This window comes from Carassius auratus, chromosome 35 (assembly GCF_003368295.1).
Source record: "Carassius auratus strain Wakin chromosome 35, ASM336829v1, whole genome shotgun sequence".
NCBI classification, from domain to species: domain Eukaryota; kingdom Metazoa; phylum Chordata; class Actinopteri; order Cypriniformes; family Cyprinidae; genus Carassius; species Carassius auratus.
Window position 1 is genome coordinate 1991391 of NC_039277.1, and position 21002 is coordinate 2012392.

Genomic DNA, 21002 nt, shown 5'->3' on the forward strand with positions numbered 1-21002 from the left:
TAAAACAGGATACAAGACAAAAATACAATATACAAGAACATAACAACATACAAAATGGCCTGAAGTATATGTGTGTTGATACAAAGAAAGATTTTTTTCTATAAATTAATTAGAGAAGAGTCCATTTTTATAGCAGTATGTTTCAGAGAGAACTTCACAGGAGGAAGATCCTCTCCACATGCTTTCAGGTCACAAAAGTCTTGCTGAAGTGTTGTGGTTGCCATGGTAACCAGGGGGCTGGAGTCATTTGAAGACGTCCATACTCAAATTATACTAAAAAGCAGATACAGTAAAGAAAGTTGTACAATTTTAGACAAGTCAATCAAGTCACCTTTAGTCACCTTTAGAAGAATAATGTTTCCTGTGGTCTTGTCCTGGTGGTCTTTACAGGGGATCTGTATCCGGGGCTCTAGTTGTCCTGGTCTCCGCTGTCTTTCAGGGCAGTAGTATGGGGTTAGAATTGTTGCATTATTCCAAATAAATAGATTATGATCCACAAATAAATGTAACGAGATTCACAAAAATATATACAATTAAAAAATAAATGTAAAGAGTTTCACAAAAAAAATATAAAATTCACAAATAAATAAAATGAGATTTGCAAATAAAAAAATATATATTTACAAATGTGTTTAATTGTCACAAACACAACTCTACCTGGCATTTATTTGTGAACCGCTGTCTGTGCATTTGTAAATCACTGCACGCATTTGTGGATTGGTTCCTGTGCATTTGTGGATTTGAAACACTAGCGTCGACGTGCAGATAAATCCACAAATAAGTGGACTCCACCCACCGTTTACGCAAGCCAATCAAATAACGGCCACATTGAACTGACCAATCATAGCACGTTATCGCTTCAACCAATCACGTTTTGGCTTACAGCCACGGAGAACGGCGGGAACAGACACCGAACTTGAGACCAACAGACTTCAACATGGCCGATCAGGAGGCAAGACAGGTGAGTGATGCTAATCACAGCATCATTGTAATAATACCCGAAAGAAAAATTACAACGTTATGTGTGTCCGTGCGTGCTTGTGTGTGTGTGTGAGAGAGACATTTACACTCTCTCTCTCGCTCTCATGTCATGATGTAGCATGCTACGTTTTAAAATATTTTTGGTATATAATTAGCCATCTGCTGTTCACTTAGTTTTTTCAAAATCTAAGAATATAAATTCTATACTGTGCAGTATTCACCAATCATTAGACTAATATTTAATTATGAGCAAGGTTTATTGCATTGACCAAATGTTTTGTTTATGTGGTAATGCATTACAGAACACAGTGAGGCAAAAAGTCCTTCATAGACTACTTTCCAGGGTGACTTGTGCTCTGGAATACCCTCCTCTGGACATTGAATACTTGCAATTTATTCGCTGTCAAGAAATGACTTTGATTACTGCCACGTCAGCAAACACTGGAATTTCACAGGACTTGGTCAGAGGTTTAATGGACTTGGATTCACTTATTCAGCAGCACAAGCAAGGTCAGCAGGTGGCAACATTAGTGGAGATTGAAAGACGTCCTAGAATCCATTTCTAAAGAGAAAGACTAATCCACTTTCTGAAGCTTGGTTTACCCCAGGAAACCATCAGTAAAATTGTAGGTGTCTCTCGTACAACCATCTATCATCGGATGAGAGAATGTGATTTGTCAGTCACTTCCCTCTACAGCAGCTGCACAGATGAAGAACTTGATTCATTGGTGTCTGAAATCAAAAGCACAATGCCAAACATAGGGTACAGGGTTGTCAGAGGAGCGCTCATTGCCAAAGGACATAGAGTACAGTGGGACAGAATTTGTGCATCTATGCATCGTGTTGATGGTCTCTGTGTTCTCTCACGGATGTCCCAGCTTGGTTGTGTTGCTCGGCGAACCTATTCTGTACCATACCCCAAGTATCTTGTACATATAGATACAAACCATGAGCTCATAAGGTAATGTAAATATTTTTTTAAGAATGTATATCTTTATGTCAAATCAAATGTGATGTGTATGCAAATATTATTAACATTCAGTTACCAAAATATGTTACATGCAGTTTTTAGACACAAGTCTGTATAAGAGATATAAAGCTGTCTATTTTAGGGCTAAAGGGAGAGCTAATATGATGACAAAAACTTCAGTAATATTATTATTCTTTTGTCATGCAACATGTTTTTGCTCTGATGTTTTCTCCATTAAATTACCGTAGATACAGCATGGTTATCTTTGGGGGTGTGGATGGATATTCAAGAAAGGTAAGACATTTAAACCTACTTAGTGTAGAATCCGTTTGTAAGAAGAACTGTAATATAAATTAACTGTATTTTAAAAATGTACATTTTATATTCTTTCAAAAAATAATGTTTGGCCCAATGGGTGATTTTTGTTTTTCAGATCATGTATTTACGCATTGCGGACAACAACCGCTCTGAAACAACTCTTAGATTTTTCGAAGAGGCAGTAGAGGAGTTTGGTTTTCCCTTAAGGTAATGTTTTATAACCCACAAATTTAACAAAATTTCTTTTCGACTGAAGAAAGAAAGTGAACTAATCCTTTAAACTCAACATCAATTTCAGTGTGCTTGTGAATTTTTCACCATGTAGCTAATAATGTAATCAGTACACATTATGTAATAAGTATTGTTATTGTAATAAACTGTTCATAATTTTCTCAAAACATAAAATCTTGACATTACATTATGAGTTAGTACACACCATGTCAGTCATTTTTATACATGCTGTTTTATCAGGATTGAACGCCTTTGGCGGGATGTTCGAATGTGTGTCACCACTGTGTACTACGACATTTTACATCATCTTTAGGATTGTGGCCTTCTTGATCTAAGCAGCTTCACCCACCTCTTCTGCTGTCATTATGTTTTTTTACCTCGCATACAAGCCAGCCTTGATGCTTTCAGGGATGCATGGGATAACCATTCCATGAGGACAGAGAGCAACCTAACCCCAAATCAGCTATGGGAGACTGGCCAGTAACAGAATCCAATAAGTAACCCTGAGGTAATTATTTCCTCTTACAGTACATTCTTGGCTTTGATTTCTTAATCTTTTGAAACCCTACAATTGTGTCTGTTACTGATTTCTTGTGGTAGAAATGTTTTAGTTTAAAGGATTTCTAGACAGTTTTATTAAGTTAAAAAAGTTATCATTTGGATGGTTAAACAACCTGCTCTGGTGATATTAGTGACTTTCCCCGCTCCCCGCAGCAATCCCTAGGCAGAAAACCAACCTTGCTACTTGAGCACTACCATCCCAGCAAGATAAGTCTCGTGAGAAGCGAGAACTAGAATGAGAGCGAAAAACACTTTACGGCAATTTGACAAACACACACGCATGTATGATGTATTACCAGATTACCCACCTCGCTAGAAATAGCTCCACACGATACAGTTGGCTTGCTCCGATCAAAACAAATGCACACGAGCAGCGGTAGTGAGGGGGAGGAGTTTTTTACGACCATGTTGTGATATATACGCCCCCCTGAAAGATTGTACCCCCCTGGTTTAAAATGACCAGAACCACAGTGATGATTTTTCGGTTTACCTTTAGATGCAGTATTCTGATTCTGCTGCAGTTGAACAAGAGAGTGGAGGAGACACTGAAGAAATTCACTTTAGAGTCAGTGTGCCTGCAATTCAGAGGCCTCAACTTACAAATGAGCAACTTGAGCAGCTTGTGTCACAAATTGATCCACTGCAGGAGTCCGAGTTAGTTGGAGTTGACATATACCTCCAGACTCTCACATATGTACAGACATTGATTGAAGAAAGGGTCATTTGAAGGGTCTTTTTCTGCAGTTGTAATTTTTGTTGTCATCATGAATGCAAAAGTGGTGTCTTTGAGTCCTTTGGCCAGAGGATAGATTTACCAGATGACAGCAAGTTTGTAAATGGTCCAGACACCCCATTGTATTTTAATACATTTGTAAATGTATATGTAGTTGGATATAAAATACAATCCAAATCCAAAGACTTACTGATGTAAAGAATTTTGATATGTAAAATAAAGACAAAGACATTGGAATAACGGGATTTATTGTAAAATTTTATTTCTTGAGGTAGTTTATTTAAAATGACTAATAGTAGACAATGAAAATCTGAAATGTAAATGAGTCCAATTAACTACTTCTCTATGTGCAAGGCAACATTTCTAACAGGTGCCTACAAAAAAGAACTAGATATGTAATAAATGAAGTGTAAGTATGTGTATCTAGACTTAACCGAGTCCAAATCCAATGTATGCTGTATTTGCACAGGATTTTAGACTGCAAACTGTGTAGACAGCAAAAACCTAAATTAAACAAGTTGGTTGATAAATCTCATATCTGCAAGGAAGCAACAGTTGTATACAAGAACTGTATATATGTGAATTAATGAATACAAACCACATATTCTGAAAGTGTCTGGACTTAAACAAGTCCAAATCCAGTAGAAGTGAGTAGAAATAGAGTAGAAGTGAAATCACCCATTGTAAGTAGCCTAAGTCAGCAGGAAGCATTAGTGTCCTGCTGCAGGTGGAAGCCTTGAAAAACCTCCCTCTCCAAACTTTAACCTGCAGGCTCTTGGATGGCACCTCCCATCCAGTCCAAAATGTCAAGAGCTTTTGCGGCTGGTCTGTGGTGGCTGTGTGGACAAAATCACAAGATACAAACAACTCAACACTTTTTGAAAGGTTGTACACACTTTGTTTTTTGTTTTTTGTTCACCACAAAATTTAATTGTCATTAATTACTAACCCTCACGTCGTTCCAAACCCAGTAAGACCTTCGTTCTTTGGAACAAAATTTTTTATGATTTTGTTTAATGAAAATCTGAGAACTTTCTAAACCCTCCATAGACAGCAACATGATTATCACTGTCAAGGTCCAAAAAGATAGAATTATCCATGTGACTAAAGTGGTACAACCTTAATATTATGAAGCGACGAGAATACTTTTTGTGAGCAAAAAACAAACAAAGAAACAACATTCAACTGTCCGTGTAGTAAACAGTGCAGCGTTTCCGCATTTTACGTCAGAACACCAGCTCACCATCGTGGTGCTCATGTGAACAGCCGCGGACAACAAAGAATCTCCGTTCCGGAAGTGCTGTCTTTACAATGTAAACTTTGCATGAGACTGACACAGACTAGAAGAAATTTTTGAAAAAAAGTTGTTATTTTTGAGAACTTCATAACATTAAGGATGAACCACTGTAGTCACATGGACTGTTTGAAACAATGTCTTTACTACCTTTCTGGGCCTTGAAATTGGTTGTTGTGTTGCTGTCTACGGATGGATCGGCAAGCTCTCAGATTTCATCAAAAATATCTTAATATGTGTTCCGAAGATGAAGGAAGGTTTTTCTGGTTTTGAACGGCATGAGGGTAAGTAAACGACAGAAATTATTATTTTTTGGGTGAACTAACCCTTTAAAAGAAGTCTTACAATGAACAGTTTGAACAATACTTTTACAGAATTAATGTAATTAAACAATCAATTTATGATAAAGCTAAAAAAAAACAATATGAATAATGATTGTTGCCAATTTGACTTTCAAAGTATTCAGTAACAGGAGCTCAAATATTTTTTGACAAATATGTGAAAAAGGACATATTACCTTTCTGAATGTATTCATGTAGAAACTGTATTTGGCGAGTGACAACTTCAGGGCGCAATCTGTCGTCGTCATCGTCGTCATCTGATTCAGCAACAGGCCAAACAATGTGCTGAAGAATTACCTACAATTAAAATGTAACAAATCACCAAATCAAACTGCACAAGGACGAAATTGCGTCTATTCATCTGAAGGATATACCTCTGGGCCATACTCAGCATCACTTGCCCTTGGGAAGAGCACTTTGACAGCATCTTCTCTTTCAGCGATAAATGGCCAAATCTTTGTCTCTTTGATTCCACACCTCAGCTGCTTTACTTGACATTTAGTCCTGTACAAAACCTAGCGAAATCAAGTACAGTAATACAACTATTTCATGGAAGTGTTTTCTTTACACATCTCTGGGAATTAATGGATCTGAGGAACTCTTATTAGTCACTAAACACCTGCAGTGTAACAATCAATGTGTCCAACATCAGTAAAGTCAAAATGAACAAGGTAATAAAGAAGATTAGATATTAAAAGATTAACAATCACAGTATGTTGCAGCATCCTGTTAAAGAGCCATTTCCGGTGGTCTTCAGAAAACCCAGGAAGATCCCACATAACAGAAAGTCTCGTGATTTCCTCCCTTTCCTCCTCAGAAATGGGACGATTACCTTCCAGCTGATAATTATTTTTATTACAAGCTTGCAATTACAATACTTCATTTCTTAGTATCAGATAATGATATATGCAGTATATGAGTTTACCACAGACTGGTATAAAGTATGCAGGGGAATAATTTATCCTATTTTCATTTCAGTATGATGATAGAAATGTTTTGCACCTACCAACTGGATAGTATGCCTCTGATCCAAATCAGGACAGTCCTTCAGATGAATGTTTGCAGTCTCAATGGCACCACGCACCAACACATGGATTATGGCAGGGCTAATCCCAGGAAGCAGAGGGCCACCGTGAAGAAATGAGTGGCCAATCATGTGGCCAGCAACAACAAATAAGTCGCTATCGAGCAGAGTTTGACTGCAGCATGGAACAAGGTGATCCTGTTCACCCTCAAACAGGAGTGTTATATCTGCTACACCTGAAAAATTATTTAATGGTACACTATTAATAATCATGCCCAGTTGCTTCTCAAAACTAGTCCAGAATTAGCCTAATCGTGTTTCCAGGAGGCTCCCCGATACAAAATTGCTTTCCGGGGTTAAAATGTAAGTTTTATGGCATGGTTGCCTTGGTAAAATTCGCATTTTAGGGGCTAAATATCATGTTATTGGTATTGTAGCTTCGACACGCGGACATGAAAAACAACCAAAGACAAAAAAAAAAAAAACTATATTTTAACCCCTGAGCTGAACACACGTGCTGGAGATAATAGTAAAGGAGCGTCTTTACTGATGAGATGTGCATGAAAATCGCATTCGTTTTTTTGCACAGCCCTACTAGGGGAGAGCAGGGGCGAAAGTACAATTTTTCAGAAAAACTTCTTTTTAAAAGATAATGTTGTAGACAGAGATATATTTCTGCTGTGGCCAGTAACTCAGAAGTGTGGTCTAACAATACCAGGTGGTATTTTGCAGAGATGTAGAAAGACTTCAGTATAATTTCACTTTGAACATAAGTTGCACATTGTTACTTTCGACCCCATCGGTTGGGATGAAAGTAACACAACAATATAAGCTAGATTTTTTTCTGTAAGTCTTATTTTTCTTAAGTATACCTGATTGTGACCTTGTTAATAAATAACTGCAAACATATTTTTTCCTTTATCTTTTCAAAAAAATTATTAAATTACATTTTCATATTTTCATTTTAAATTTAAGTTTGTTTCATCAGATGTCTTAAAACCTGACTGTATTTTTTTATTGTAAATGTCAATGTATTTTTATATGATAATAAAAAATTCTACAGAATGCACAATATAAAAATGTTATCACATTAGCATAATAAAAAATTCTAAACATAATGTAACACAAGGCCTACTTATGTTTCCATCCAGTTGTTTTTATGCATGAATTAAAAATGCAAATGTGCATTAAAACATCTGGAAACACTGCAAATTCACAAGTGGAGGTGTAAAGGCTAAGATATGGCTAAAAACTAAATATAAATGTGACGTAGCAGCTGCCCAGAGAGAGATGTTCCTCTATGTCCAGAAACGCCCTCTCAAAAACATCTGGATAAAACCAGACCTCTGTCTGTCTTTCTGACCCTCACTAAGACATATTCTTTTGGTATAATATGACATTAACATTTGTAAGAAATGATGCAAGACACAGAAATTCACAATATAGCTTGCACCGGAACAAAATAAATACTTTGTGACTGTAGCGGGACAAAAGTAACAACTGTTACTTTCGTCCCGACAGGAACTCCTGACATTTAAACTCGATTTAATTTTATATAAAAAAAAATTGAAAATGCAAACTTTAGGATGTGTTAAAGCACTAAATAACCTGTAGATTGATCATTACTTTGACACATGAAACAAGAAAAACAACACGACTAATAAAAAAAAAATACCGCTTCAATAATTTACTTTTTGTACTCGAAAACAGTTTTACGGCCTAACTTCGGGAAACGATGAGGAAATCACATGATATTTCTCAGCTCCGTCAAGGATTGCATGCTGAACATGCTGTCATAGCTGGGAATGCAAATGCAGTAAGAGGCTCGAAGAAAATCGCTTTGTTACCTTCGTCCCGTCTCTCATGAACATCAATGAATAAATAACCTACGTTGTTCCATTATACTTGGTATACTATAATAAATTATACTTCATAAAAGGTTACCGTTTGAATTAGCTCCTGCTTGTACAGATGAGTCCACAGCTGAAGAAGGTCCAGGAAGTTCCTCTATCTGATGGGGACTGTTATTGGTGGCATCCCTGGGACTATTTCTTCTTTCAAAAACGAGGTGAATTACAGGTTTTGAAGATGTCAAATTTAACATTTTTAGAAAGTTTGGCAAAAATACAAGTGATACAACCTGTCAATGCAGAAATTTGCATGGGTTGGGAGTAAATCAGTTGGTATCACTGTCTGGCAAATGGGGCAAGTCTGTAAGTAAAACAAACATTTAAGAGATTAAAACAATTAAAGCGACAATTTTACAATATTTAGCTATATAAAAATATAGTTTACCCCAAATTAATCCTCAGTGTCTGTAACCTGAAATTCTTCAGTATCATCCTCCAGATCTTGCTCAGATTCAGCTTTCTATTTTACAGTTCGCATTCATTATTTTAATGCTCTCGACTAGATGAAATTAGTGAATAAACATTAACAAATCAGAGAAAGAATATATAAAATAACTTACTGAACATTCCTCTACATGTAAAGCCAGCATCTGAAGGGGCATTTTCTGGCCACATGACACACAGTTTGCTTTGGGCATTTTACAAAATTGGGTAGGGGTTCTGTTGAAAGTTTCTCTTGAATTGGAACCACATTGAGAACATTTTTGCCATTGTTGGATGCAGATTTTAGTGCACGCAAAGAGTAGCCCTCAGCATCGGTTAAAATCATGGAGAGTTTTCGGCGTCCACTTCCACCTTATTGAATAGAAATGTAAATATTTGAGTGTTGTCAGTTCCAACACTCTTCTTTTACATGTACAGCACATCACAAGAACCCAGCAATCAAGTTGAATTATTTACATTAATTTATCACCCTGACAAGTCATTTGAATTATGTAGGCTATACATTTTTTTACAATAATCGTTTCAAAATAGATTTACATAAAGTCATACTGGTATGTCTATAATGTCTCAATGCTTTATCATATGGCAAGATACAGTAAATTGTCGCAATTGGAAAAAACCCACCTGTCATAAAATTCTGATGCTCACATGCCTTAGAACATAACCTATCAATATTTCAATTTCTTGCTTTCAAACGCTTAGTGAAAGTAAGCAAGTCTCAAAGTAAGATGCAGTCGAAAGATATTAACATTTTTCTAATTTAATTAGCAGACTTTCCAAGATGTTGAGTGAAAATTGGGTACGGCTTTAATTTCAATTACTAACATCTCCAACTTCAGACATAAATATGTTCATATAGCCCCTCTGTAAGAAATTTAAACAGGGAGTTAATAGAAAGTATGTAATCCTATGTTCCATGGTCCTATGTTCCCCAGATTTATATGGCACATAAGAAATCCATGAAAAAGTGGGACCTATGTTACCCAGTAAAATGGTAGCCGATGTTAACACACAAAGTAAACTTTTTAAACCCTAACAATAACCCCACAATAAAATAAGTCAAATTTAACTCTAGCTCGACTGAACAACACTGAGAGAGATCCCTCTATTAATTAACTTGCTTGACTTGAGATTGATTGGTGGAGAAGGTGTAGAGTATGAGTAGAGTATAGGTATGAGTGGAGAAATGTCTGTGATTATATCCAAATGAAATTTGGAAAGTTGTTAGAAGTACAGAAAAAGTTCAGTTCAGCATATGAGAATTGAATCTGTGATTAGAATATACTTTATAGCATGGGAAACATACACTGGGAACATAGGAATGAGAGGCAAAACTGTGGCAAAAGAATGAAAAAATTCCATATTGATGGTAGCAGGGTAAGATAAAACCTCATACTACATACAGAATTTAAACTGCATAGGGGGAGACAATTCTCTACTGGCATCTTGTAATTATATGTACTAATAATATATCAAATGCAGGATAAAATGTACAAATAAAATCATTACCAGTGGCTTTGTAAAACATCCAGCTTCTATTAAGGCATCTTAATTTTGGAAACTCATTCTCCAGTTGATAAAAAATCGAATGAAGATATAATCAATTGTCATTTGTCATACGGTTAGTCATATCAATAAATGTGACACATGCTGGCAAAATGAGTGGGAATGTGCACAGGCTTATTACAAGCTACAACGAGATAAAACAAATGAAATTGTCAATTTTGGGTTTTCACAAAAAGCGTGAGTTCATTAAAATAAATGTAAAATCTCCCTGGTTTGCTAGCCTTACGTAGAAATTCTGTTGATTTCTTTTGGAAAAAATTAGAATGAAATCAACATATTTTCTACTTTCTTTTTTTAAAATTCCAAATAAGGAAAAATCTGTATGTAAATGTAAACATTTATTTGGCTAACTTAAATGCACAGCACCTCAAGTTAGTTTACAAAATAGCCAATTGCCACATTTTGCAACATTTTTATTATATATATATATATATATATATATATATATATAAAACATTTTTTTTTTTTTTTTTTTTTTTTTTTTAAGCTGCAGCTACTATGAACCAACCAACTCCTCCTAACACCTCTGGTCCAAGACAAGCCCATTATTAATTTTACATAAAGAAAATAAAGAAATGTTAATTCTGTTCTCAACTTGTTCTAAAAAAACACACACACACACACACCACAAAGTACCGATAAGAATACCGTTAAAGTACCGGACCGTTAAGCATTATCGGTAAGAGTAGTAATACCATTAAAACCTTAACGATACCCATCCCTATTTGTAACACCATTTGTGGACAAACGTCCATTACAATAGACAATAATTTTGGTTAATTCCTAAGTTTTTTTTTTTTTTTTTTTATTTTGTAGACCCAAAAATATGTCTACAGTAATACAGTACATGGACCAGTGCATGGCATTAAAAATTGTAGTTTGTACTTTTGTTAAATAACTTTTTTAAATTATGAAATATAAATAAATTATTCTGATAAATCCAGCTCATTGTGAAGCTGGAAAATCAAAAGCATTATATGCTTTGTATATATTTTTGTTTTAGGTTTATGAACATTAATATCTGACACTTTCCTTAGCCCCACAACCAATACCCTGGTGCACAAAACCAGTCGTAACTTGCTGGGTACATTTGTAGCAATAAAAACTTTTGCTCTTTTCTAATGTACACTACTGTTCAAAAGTATGGGGTGGCAAGATTATTTCATGTTTTTGAAAGAAGTCTCTTCTGCTCATCAAGGCTGCATTTATTTGATCAAAAATACTGTAAGAACAGTAAAAATATTTGATATTATTACAATTTCAAATAACTATTTTCTATGTGAATATATTTTAAAAATGAACAATAAGCTTTTGCCTTGATTCTGATTCACAGATGTCCTGTTTCTTTGCTGTCCAGATGTTCTTTCTATGAATAAAAATGGCAGGTTGGAGAATTGCTACAAAGTGTTATTACCAGAAATTGGAGCGGGCATGATGCTCCATGTAGAGCTGGAAGGATGAGTAGGGAACATCATGCCTGGACAGTGATAGAAAACAAGTACAAGCACTCGATGTATAAGAACCTATAACATTTGACCACAATATATATTATTGAGTGTGTACCCTGTCATTTAAAGGCATAGTTCACCCAAAAATGAAAATTCTGTCATTAATTACTTTCATGAACACATGGCAAAGAATGACACTGAAGAGAAGAACTGTTAAATAAAGTCGTCATTTGTGTTTTCTTTGCACACTAAATGTATTCTCGTAGACCCTCTCGTACATGAGGGTCAGTTATTAATGCAAGATTTTTCGTTGTTGGATGATTTATCCCTTTATGGGAAATGTGGTGATTGTTGATGTACATGTACAGACCTTTGGGTTTTAACCAGCTTTTGGCTCTCTAATATCCTCTCATGGAGGATCATATAGCCAATGGGCTCTGAGATGATCACATCCACCTTCTCTGAGCAGGAAACTTCCTCAATATTTCCTGAAAATACTGTGATTTTGTTGGACAAGTGCTTTGAATCTGAAGAAACAAGAATGACAAAACAACTTAAGCTTTATCAACAGCATCTGTTCCATGGTGATGCATTAATAATGGAATACTATGGAGCAATATCTTGCACCAGAATAAACATTTAAAACAAACATTTAAATTTTTTTTACATTTACACTGACAAAATAACAAGAATTGTGTCAATAACACAAAGTCAACAAATCAGCCTACAAAAGTAGGCATTATAAAAAGACAACTTGGATGACTTACACTCAAACAACAAATAAATCGTATAGAATGATAAGAGTTTTTTTGTTTGTTTGTTTTTACTTATCTTAATTTTACTTATTATGGAAATTATATACTTTCTTACTTTAATGACAAACATTTATGGTAAAGCAAAATGTATTCCATCTAATTTCTATTTTACAAAATGTTTTTAAATATATTTTTATTTACACATTTGTAATTTTAAGGTTGAAATTTACAATGTTTAAAATATACATTATTAACTTCAAAAAGACTTCAAATGGAAAATTATTTACAAGCAATGAGAATGAATCCAAAAAATGGGTCTGATTATCACCCTCACAAAATAATATAAAAATGCAACGTAATCTCTTTTCTAAACAAAGGAAATCATTTAGAGATGAACAGTTAAAAGTTTGTGTTATATTTAAAAATTTAGATGTGGCAGAAGAAACACAAACACAACACACAAAGAGCTTTCCACTAAATGAGAAAAGGGGTCCTATTAACACTGATAAGAAAGCAGTCTTTGAAAACTATGAAAACACGTGTCCTTGCCCACTATGCAGGTTTTCGGGCCAAATCTGTCTTCAAGTCATTTAGCAGCCAGAATGTTATGCATTCCAAATGTGCAGGAAAGATCCTTCTGAAGGACCTCTTGAAGGTGAAAGGGTTCCAGAAAAGTTGTCTCGGCCTGGATATTTTTTCACAAAACCCGCAGCCCTGAACTCCAGGCCAAATGGGTGTGACAGTACAGATAGTGATTTATCATCCAAGCACATCCAACAGCTAGCCAAAATATGCATATGTCCTCACTGTGCACTGGAAGCACTTTGTAATAGACAGAATGGAAATCTCTGATTTGCTTTTAAAATGTATATATATATTTTCTGAACATGTCCTCACCCTCAGATCACTCAAGATGTAGATGAGTTTGTGTCTTCATCAGATTTGGAGAAATGTAGCATTGCATCACTTGCTCACCAGTGGGTGCTCTGCAGTGAATGGGTGCCAACAGAATGAGAGTCCAAACAGCTAATTAAAAGATCACAACAATCCACAATAATCCCCCAAAGTTTTTAACAGCTGTTTGGACTCTCATTCTGTCGGCACCCATTCACTGCAGAGCATCCACTGGTGAGCAGGTGACGCAATGCTACATTTCTACAAATCTGATGAAGATACAAACTCAACTACATCTTGGCTGGTCTGCAGATGAATAAATATTTAACTATTTTTATTTTTGGTTCTGTTTATAGACATGTTCTTAAACACAACTGAATGTAGTTAAAAATAATAATAATAATAATAATAATGTGGTGGTACTACCCAGATGTCATTCCAAGCCATAACATTTTGATTCTTCTATAAAACACAAAAGGAGACATTTTGCATAATGTTCATTTAGCTCTTTTTCTCGCTATAAAGTTTATGGGAAAAGATGCTGTAAAAAAGGACATGAAGGTATCATAAAAGTAGTCTTTGTGTGATGCAACTCAACTGAAGGCTTACAATAATTGTGTGAGGAACAGACCTAAATTTAAGCCTAACCCAAACCTCTATTCTTGAAAAAAAAAACACTCAGATTTCATTTTAATTGTGTATATTCAAACTTGCATGAACATCTATTATACAACACAATGCCGCCGAATGGTTTTAATGTGCCTCATAGCTGACATTTGAATATGTAGAAGTGGGAATAAGATTTGAGAGCGACAGTAGTAAATAAGATTTTGAGTATGAGAATTACATTTCAGTCTGTTTCTCACACGAAGATATCATATGACTTTGATAGCTAAGTCACACAGACTTTTTTAAAACGCTTCAAATACAATACAGTGTCATTGCATGGAATAAAGAAGTGTGAACATTCTCCTAAACAGAGCTTATTTTGTTTTCCAGCAAGAAATTACTCAAGGGTGAGGAAATGAATCATAAATAGGATTGTGTGTACTTCTGCATACTTGGCCTCAGAACTGGCCTCCGTTGTGTACACTTTCTTAGCCTGGATGGCAAAGAAGGACAATATCTAAATAGGACCTATTCTAAATAGGAATTTAGAAAAGTAATCTTAATCTGGGTAACTTGTAATCTGTAAACTATTACAATTCCAAAGTAACCTTCCCAACACTGTTTTGTATGTATATATATATTAGGGCTGGTATTTAACACGTTATTAGATTAATTAATTATGGAGAAAATAACCATTCAAATTATTAACGCATTTGACGCACTTGCCCCGCCCCAGATTTATTTGGATAATCTGCCATTTCATACAGTGGATTGATGACTAGTATGAGGCAGGACAACAATTTACTGCATGATGGAGCCTAGAGAATATCCCTAAAATTCAAGATATGGGGTAAAACGCCCATTTGAGATTGTGTCTCATATTTACATCACATTGTTAAGAAATATTACTCAAGCTCTAGGCTAAGTGCAATATCACATGTGAGCAAACTCATATTATACAACAGTTAATTAATAAGTTAATAGGCCTATTGTGTTATTTTAGACACAATGTTGTCTGTTTTGATAAATTTTGCCAACCAAAATATAAAGACAGCAGAACTGTTCATCCCCGAGCAACCCACAGCGGCATTTCATTTCTTAATCCACGTTTTGAACGAATTTGGTGAACTATTGGCCGTAGTCGCGTTGTCTTTGAAGTGGCGCTGCACAGACCGATCGGTCTGATGGTGATGACCTGCTTCAAGTTGAACAAGCCTAATGATTCAGTTAACCATTCATAAAGAACCATTTGCTTCACTCCTGAATGATGGATGTACCATGTAAAAGACAACAGAGTCCAGTGAGGCGATGCTGGAGCTCAAGCAGCAGAATAGCCTCATGGAGAATGAGCAGCGGAGCCGTGAATCTGGCCATCTGTCAGTGCGGCCAGGCCACACAAAGAGACTCCAGAAAATGTGTGGCACACCTGAATAAAGAGCCTTCATTTGCCTTCAACCAATAAACAACACTACAAAGAGCCAGTGGAGAAATGTGTCTGTATGACGTTACATGATACTGACTAATGACTAATTAATAACAAAGGAAAAATAATACTGACCAAAAGTGATCCATAGGAAAGGAAAACCATCAATGAGAGCTCAGTTTATTCAGCTAGTATCAACTAATTTTAAATGGAGACTTAAGTCTCTTACTTCTTTTATGTTTCTCCGGACACACTTTATTTAACTATGCACAACTAAATATTAGATAAATATTAGATACTGTATATTAAGTTACAACATGTACTAACTACTGTATATGTTTAGGGTTAATGTTAATTGCTTGTAATTATGCACAATTATTCCGTATGTAAAACGAAACAACGCCTACTTTTCCCATATTTTCTTGCAGTGTAGCCTATAGGCTGCATAAAATATCCCTACTCAATTAATTCAGGCTAATAGGATAAAAGCTCCTTTGTTGTATCTACTCAGAAAATCGTTCTATTCTATTCTATTCTATTCTATTCTATTCTATTCTATTCTATTCTATGCTGTATCTTCCAAACTGTAGTCTGGATTAGCGATGTCCAAACGCTTTGCGAATCGGTTCGTATGAATCTCTAAAAAGAACCGGTTCAAAAGAACGACTCGTTTGCGAATCGGACGTGACTGCTCGTAACATCGATGGCGCGCGATGTCTGTTTGAGAAATATCAGACCGAGTTCGTCGAGCCCAAAACGTAGACCTGCAGACAGAGACTTTGAATCCAAACCCGTTCATTAGATCTCACACACAACCGAATGCAAACGACGTCTGTCCTGGAGTCGTAATGAAATGAAGAGGACACGGGTTTTATACGCCACAGAAGAGTGTGCTATCTACAAGGTATGTTTTTATACTCATCGCTGATTTAAGCCTTTTATTATATGCTTCAGTTTTAATGGTGAAGGCATTAGCTATACGGACTGGCTTTTTGACCGCCTTGCAGATAAAAAATCGCGTATGAATGCCGCCCAGTGTGTTATTTCACACAAATTATGTGTGTTTCGATTCAGAGTGAACATAGTCATTGTTTGGGTTTGTCCTAAGGTGTCGTTTTGATTACTTTGCGTCGTAAGAAATACAGTTATAATAGGCCGGTTTTAAATATTTTGCATTGAAAATCGGCTCTAAATCCATCATATCAAGATTAGGATATCAAAACTATGATATCGGCTTTGATTGCCGATTCCCTACTGTCTCTGCAGCTGGATTTGTGAATGTGAAATCAGGGAAAGGAAATGCTCTTGATTTCAGCACCAAGGCGCTGTCCACTGCTCCAGCAACAAAGCATCAGTAAATGAACATTTACTGATCAATAAACCTGCTCTCACATCAACAATAAATGCTTTATAGACGATTTCAATTCGTGCACAGAGTATGCCATTTAAAGCACTGCTCTTTGTCTTGTCTCTATAGACTAAACCCCGTCGACACATCAGATATTCTCCAAGAAATCTCGAGGCTGGTCAGTTGTTTGATTTCTGTCTTATTCACTATAATGTGCAACAGTAGAGTACACTGGAAGTGAAAATCTCATCCCCATTATGACCTTCAGATTTAAGAGATGATGAATGCTTCTGTGTCATTTCATCTGTACGAATGTGGATGTAATAGCTGAATTACTAATAAGGAACCTCACTACCCATAATCCATGAAGAGACTGTTACTGTGAAATAAAATTCCTGCAAGAGCTCAGCAGTGAATAATATACCTAACTGTGAAATGAAAGGTTTTCAGACACTTAATTACATAAATTGCAATTGAATTCAGATTCATTATAGCCTAAATGTACATTAAATGCAAATAACTGAACTTTAGAGTAATTTCCTGAGTATATATATATATATATATATATATATATATATATATATATATATATATATATATATATATATATATATATATATATTTTTTTTTTTTTTTTTTATCCCTGTGGAGAAAACTATTGGATAACTAAGTCCAGAATAAGACCCACCAACAATATGGGCCAGCTACTTTTGCACTTTGTAGACTTTGAATGTGATTAATTTGTTAGAGTATAAATGTAGGATGTTTCTGAGAATGTGGTGTTGTTGTTTTTTTTGTTTTTTTGCAGGGTTGTTTCATTGACGTTCATACAGAGACATGAGGAAGTGCAGCCCATGGATGTTTCTGCCTGTAATGTTTTCTTTCTTTACAGCTGCTGGTCTCTGGGTTGTGTGAGTATCCAAAGTCCACTTAAATGATTTAAGCTGCCGTTAAGACAAATATGATATAATTTCATTATAAACAGGTATTTCATTGCTGTGGAGGATGAGAAAATCACCCCACTCAGTTCAGAGTACAAGTAAGGAAATTTCCCTCTATTGCAAGCCAATTATTTGATATAAGTAATCAATAGTTATGCTTTCTTCAAACTGATTTTTCTCACATAGGAGGTCAGAATCAAAATCTCCTCCATATATCAGGTAAACCTGTATGTTTTATTATGAATTGCATGATTCGATTAGTGGCCTGATAACTGTTCTTATGCACAGTCTTTACTGTTTAGTATTGCAGGCAATGCTCCACCTGCCAGCTGCGTGTTCAGTCAAGTCATGAACATGGCAGCCTTTGTAGGTATGAATGGTGCTCAGATCCTATCAGAGGACTTGGTCTTCTTATAAATAGAAAGTGCTAAGCACTAACGATTATATAATCTTTTTTTCATATGGAAAGAAAATGTAGCCTAATGCAATTGTTGGAATGTTCATCAACATCACATGAACATCTGTTTAGTTCTTAAAGGAATAGTTCACCAAAAAAAGAAAATGTGTTGAAAATGTACTCAGTCCATCCAAGATGTAGATGAGTTTGCTTCTTCATCAGATTTGGAGAAATGTAGCATTGCATCACTTGTTCACCAGTGGGTGCTCTGCAGTGAATGGGTGCCGTCAGAATGAGAGTCCAAACAGCTGATAAAAACATTACAATAATCCACAGCACTCCAGTCCATCAGTTAATGTCTTGAGATATGAAAAGCTGCATGTTCCTAAAAAAAAAAGAAAAAAAGAAAGAAAATCTACGTTTTTACTTTTAACTGTTGCTTCTTGCCAAAATATGAGTCAATAATCTATAATAACACTTCCTCCAGTGAAAAAGCGGTGCTTGATCTGTGCAGATTTCTCGCCTGATTCAGACCAGATGACTTTTTCACTGAAGAAAGCAATATTATGGATAGAGGACTCATTTTAGCCAGTAACAACAGTTTTAAGTTAAAACATCTGGATGGATTTGTTTGTTACAAACACAGCTTTTCGTTTCACCAGACATTAACTGATGGACTGGAGTGCTGTGGATTATTGTGATGTTTTTAGCAGCTGTTTGGACTCTCATTATGATGGCACCCATTCACTGCAGAGGATCTAGTGGTGAACAAGTGATGCAATGCTACATTTCTTCAAATCTGATGAAGACACAAACTCATCTACATCTTGGATGGCCTGAGGGTGAGAACAATTTCAGCAAATGTTCATTTTTGGGTGAACTATTCCTGTAAATGTCATGTGTTTGGTACACAACAGAACCGAATGTAGAATTGATTATGGTCTCTTGGGCTGTAGGCTTTATTCTGGGAGTGCTGCGATATCTGCAGCTGAAGCCGAGGGTGCATAAACCCTGGCTCAACATCGGCAGTCTGGTGGCTTTGTCTCTGTCCTGCTTTGGTATGACTTTAGTTGGGAATTTCCAGGTATGAATTTATTTATTTTGCAAACACAGCATCGTACTACTTATTTTTTTTTTTTTTTTTTTGTAACATTTGTACAATTTTTAGATATATTTTAATCTTAACAAATTAATCTTAATTTGTTTTGTGAACATATTTATTGATCAAGCTGTCCAATGACGAGGAGCTGCATAATATTGGCACGTCCATGACCTTTGGCCTAGGAACACTATTCTGCTGGGTCCAGTCTTTCATGACCCTAAAGGTCAACCTGAGGAATGAAGGCAGGCGAGCTGGAATCCCTCGCTTCCTGTTGTCCGGGGCGGTGACTTCCTGCATGTTGCTTTGTATCCTCCTTCCTTCCACCGTAAGCTCACTTAACTAAAACAATATATGCTAGCACTGCCTTTGTTGACTGTGCAAAAAAAAAAAAAAAAATCTTATCATGAGGATGAACTCTAGTATTTTCAGCTGCAAGTAAATTATAGGGCTGGGTGATAACACCAGAATATCTAGATTTCTGATGATATGCATTATATATCTTGCTCTGAAATATCTAAAAACAAAACCACTGTTGTCAAAACGATCCACAATTATGTGATGAATTTAAATTTAGAAAAATTATTTTGACCATTTGAATAAAGCATGACAAGTAACCTTCATTTATAAAAACACATTAAAAGAGTTTACTTTTAATAATGCCAGATTAAACATTTTAATTTAAAGTACATTTTTTATTATTATTAATAATCTAATGTCATGCTTTAAAGTAGTACACAGCAATATAAACAATACAAAGAAATAAAAATCTATATTTACCTTTACTTTTAGAAAGGTTTAGTTGGTATCCTATTGGTAATAATCAGCCATTATAAAACCCCTCTAAAACTATCTTAACAAACAAGCTAAGCACCTCAGGCTGGTTTAAACTATTATTGTAGTTAATAATACAGATATTTAATTGTAAATGCACAGTATGTAATGTATCACCCAGCCCTGCTTGTTCTTTGAAAATCTTCTTCTGCTTTGATTGGTTTTCCATATTTCAGCCTTGACGGTAGATGGCAGATTTTGCTCTGATGGCTCAGCGGCTGCACATGCATGCGGCCCGCGCTCAGTGGGCTCTGGTCATGTTCTTCCTGACGTACCTGGGCACATTCGCCATTGAGTTTCGCCACTACCATTTCGAGATCGTCTGCAGCGACGACCACGACCCTCCACTCAGCCTCTCCGAAAGCTTCTCCGAGGTCTCCGAGTACCAGTCTGACCAGCTCTAGTCTCACTCTTCAGCATCTGTGGACTCTCATACTCCTTCCAGTGCTCCTCACTTCTCAGTCCTGCATGTCAGCTGAATGTAATCTCTATAGAAAGACCTTCGGATGAGTATGTCTTCTGAATGTTAGATAGGCTTTCGCAAAAGCAACAAAATCTTGAAATGCACAATGATTTACTGTGATGTGCTCCATGTTTATGTGTCAGATGAGTGACGTAACAAGGACACTTTCAGGATCTGAATACAGGAACAGTTTTTGGCAAGATAATCCTTCAGAAACATTAGGACTGTGCTTTCTTGATGCAGAGGACACTACAAACCTCACCATTTGAATTAAAGGGATAGTTCACCCAAAAATTAAAATTAGCATTTAAATGATCATTTACTCACCCTCAAAGCCATCTTAGGTGTATATGACTTTCTTCTTTCAGACTACAATCAGAGTTATATATTTAAAAAATGTCCTGGCTCTTCTTTATAA

General features: G+C 35.8%; 1 protein-coding gene across 3 annotated transcripts; it reads left to right on the top strand.

Moving 5' to 3' along the window:
- The first annotated feature begins 16160 nt into the window (after positions 1-16160).
- On the top strand, positions 16161-20957 carry LOC113054011 (transmembrane protein 150C). Of its 3 annotated transcripts, none has more exons than XM_026219267.1 (9): positions 16161-16406; positions 16769-17028; positions 17659-17761; positions 17836-17889; positions 17978-18010; positions 18094-18161; positions 19145-19272; positions 19418-19595; positions 20317-20957. In XM_026219267.1, the coding sequence occupies exons 3-9, from the start codon at positions 17688-17690 to the stop codon at positions 20523-20525; spliced, it is 744 nt and encodes a 247-aa protein (XP_026075052.1). In that variant the 5' UTR covers positions 16161-16406; positions 16769-17028; positions 17659-17687; the 3' UTR covers positions 20526-20957. The 3 variants fall into 3 exon arrangements, with proteins under 3 accessions (XP_026075052.1, XP_026075051.1, XP_026075053.1); XM_026219266.1 differs by having other exon boundaries at positions 16980-17028; XM_026219268.1 differs by lacking the exon at positions 16769-17028.
- The last annotated feature ends 45 nt before the right edge of the window (positions 20958-21002 follow it).

Coding starts and splice junctions, on each gene's coding strand:
- LOC113054011 (XM_026219267.1), top strand. CDS start 17,688: ATGAGGAAGTGCAGCCCATGGATGTTTCTGCCTGTAATGTTTTCTTTC. Junction 17,762..17,835: donor GCTGCTGGTCTCTGGGTTGT/GTGAGTATCCAA, acceptor CATTATAAACAG/GTATTTCATTGCTGTGGAGG. Junction 17,890..17,977: donor CCACTCAGTTCAGAGTACAA/GTAAGGAAATTT, acceptor TTTCTCACATAG/GAGGTCAGAATCAAAATCTC.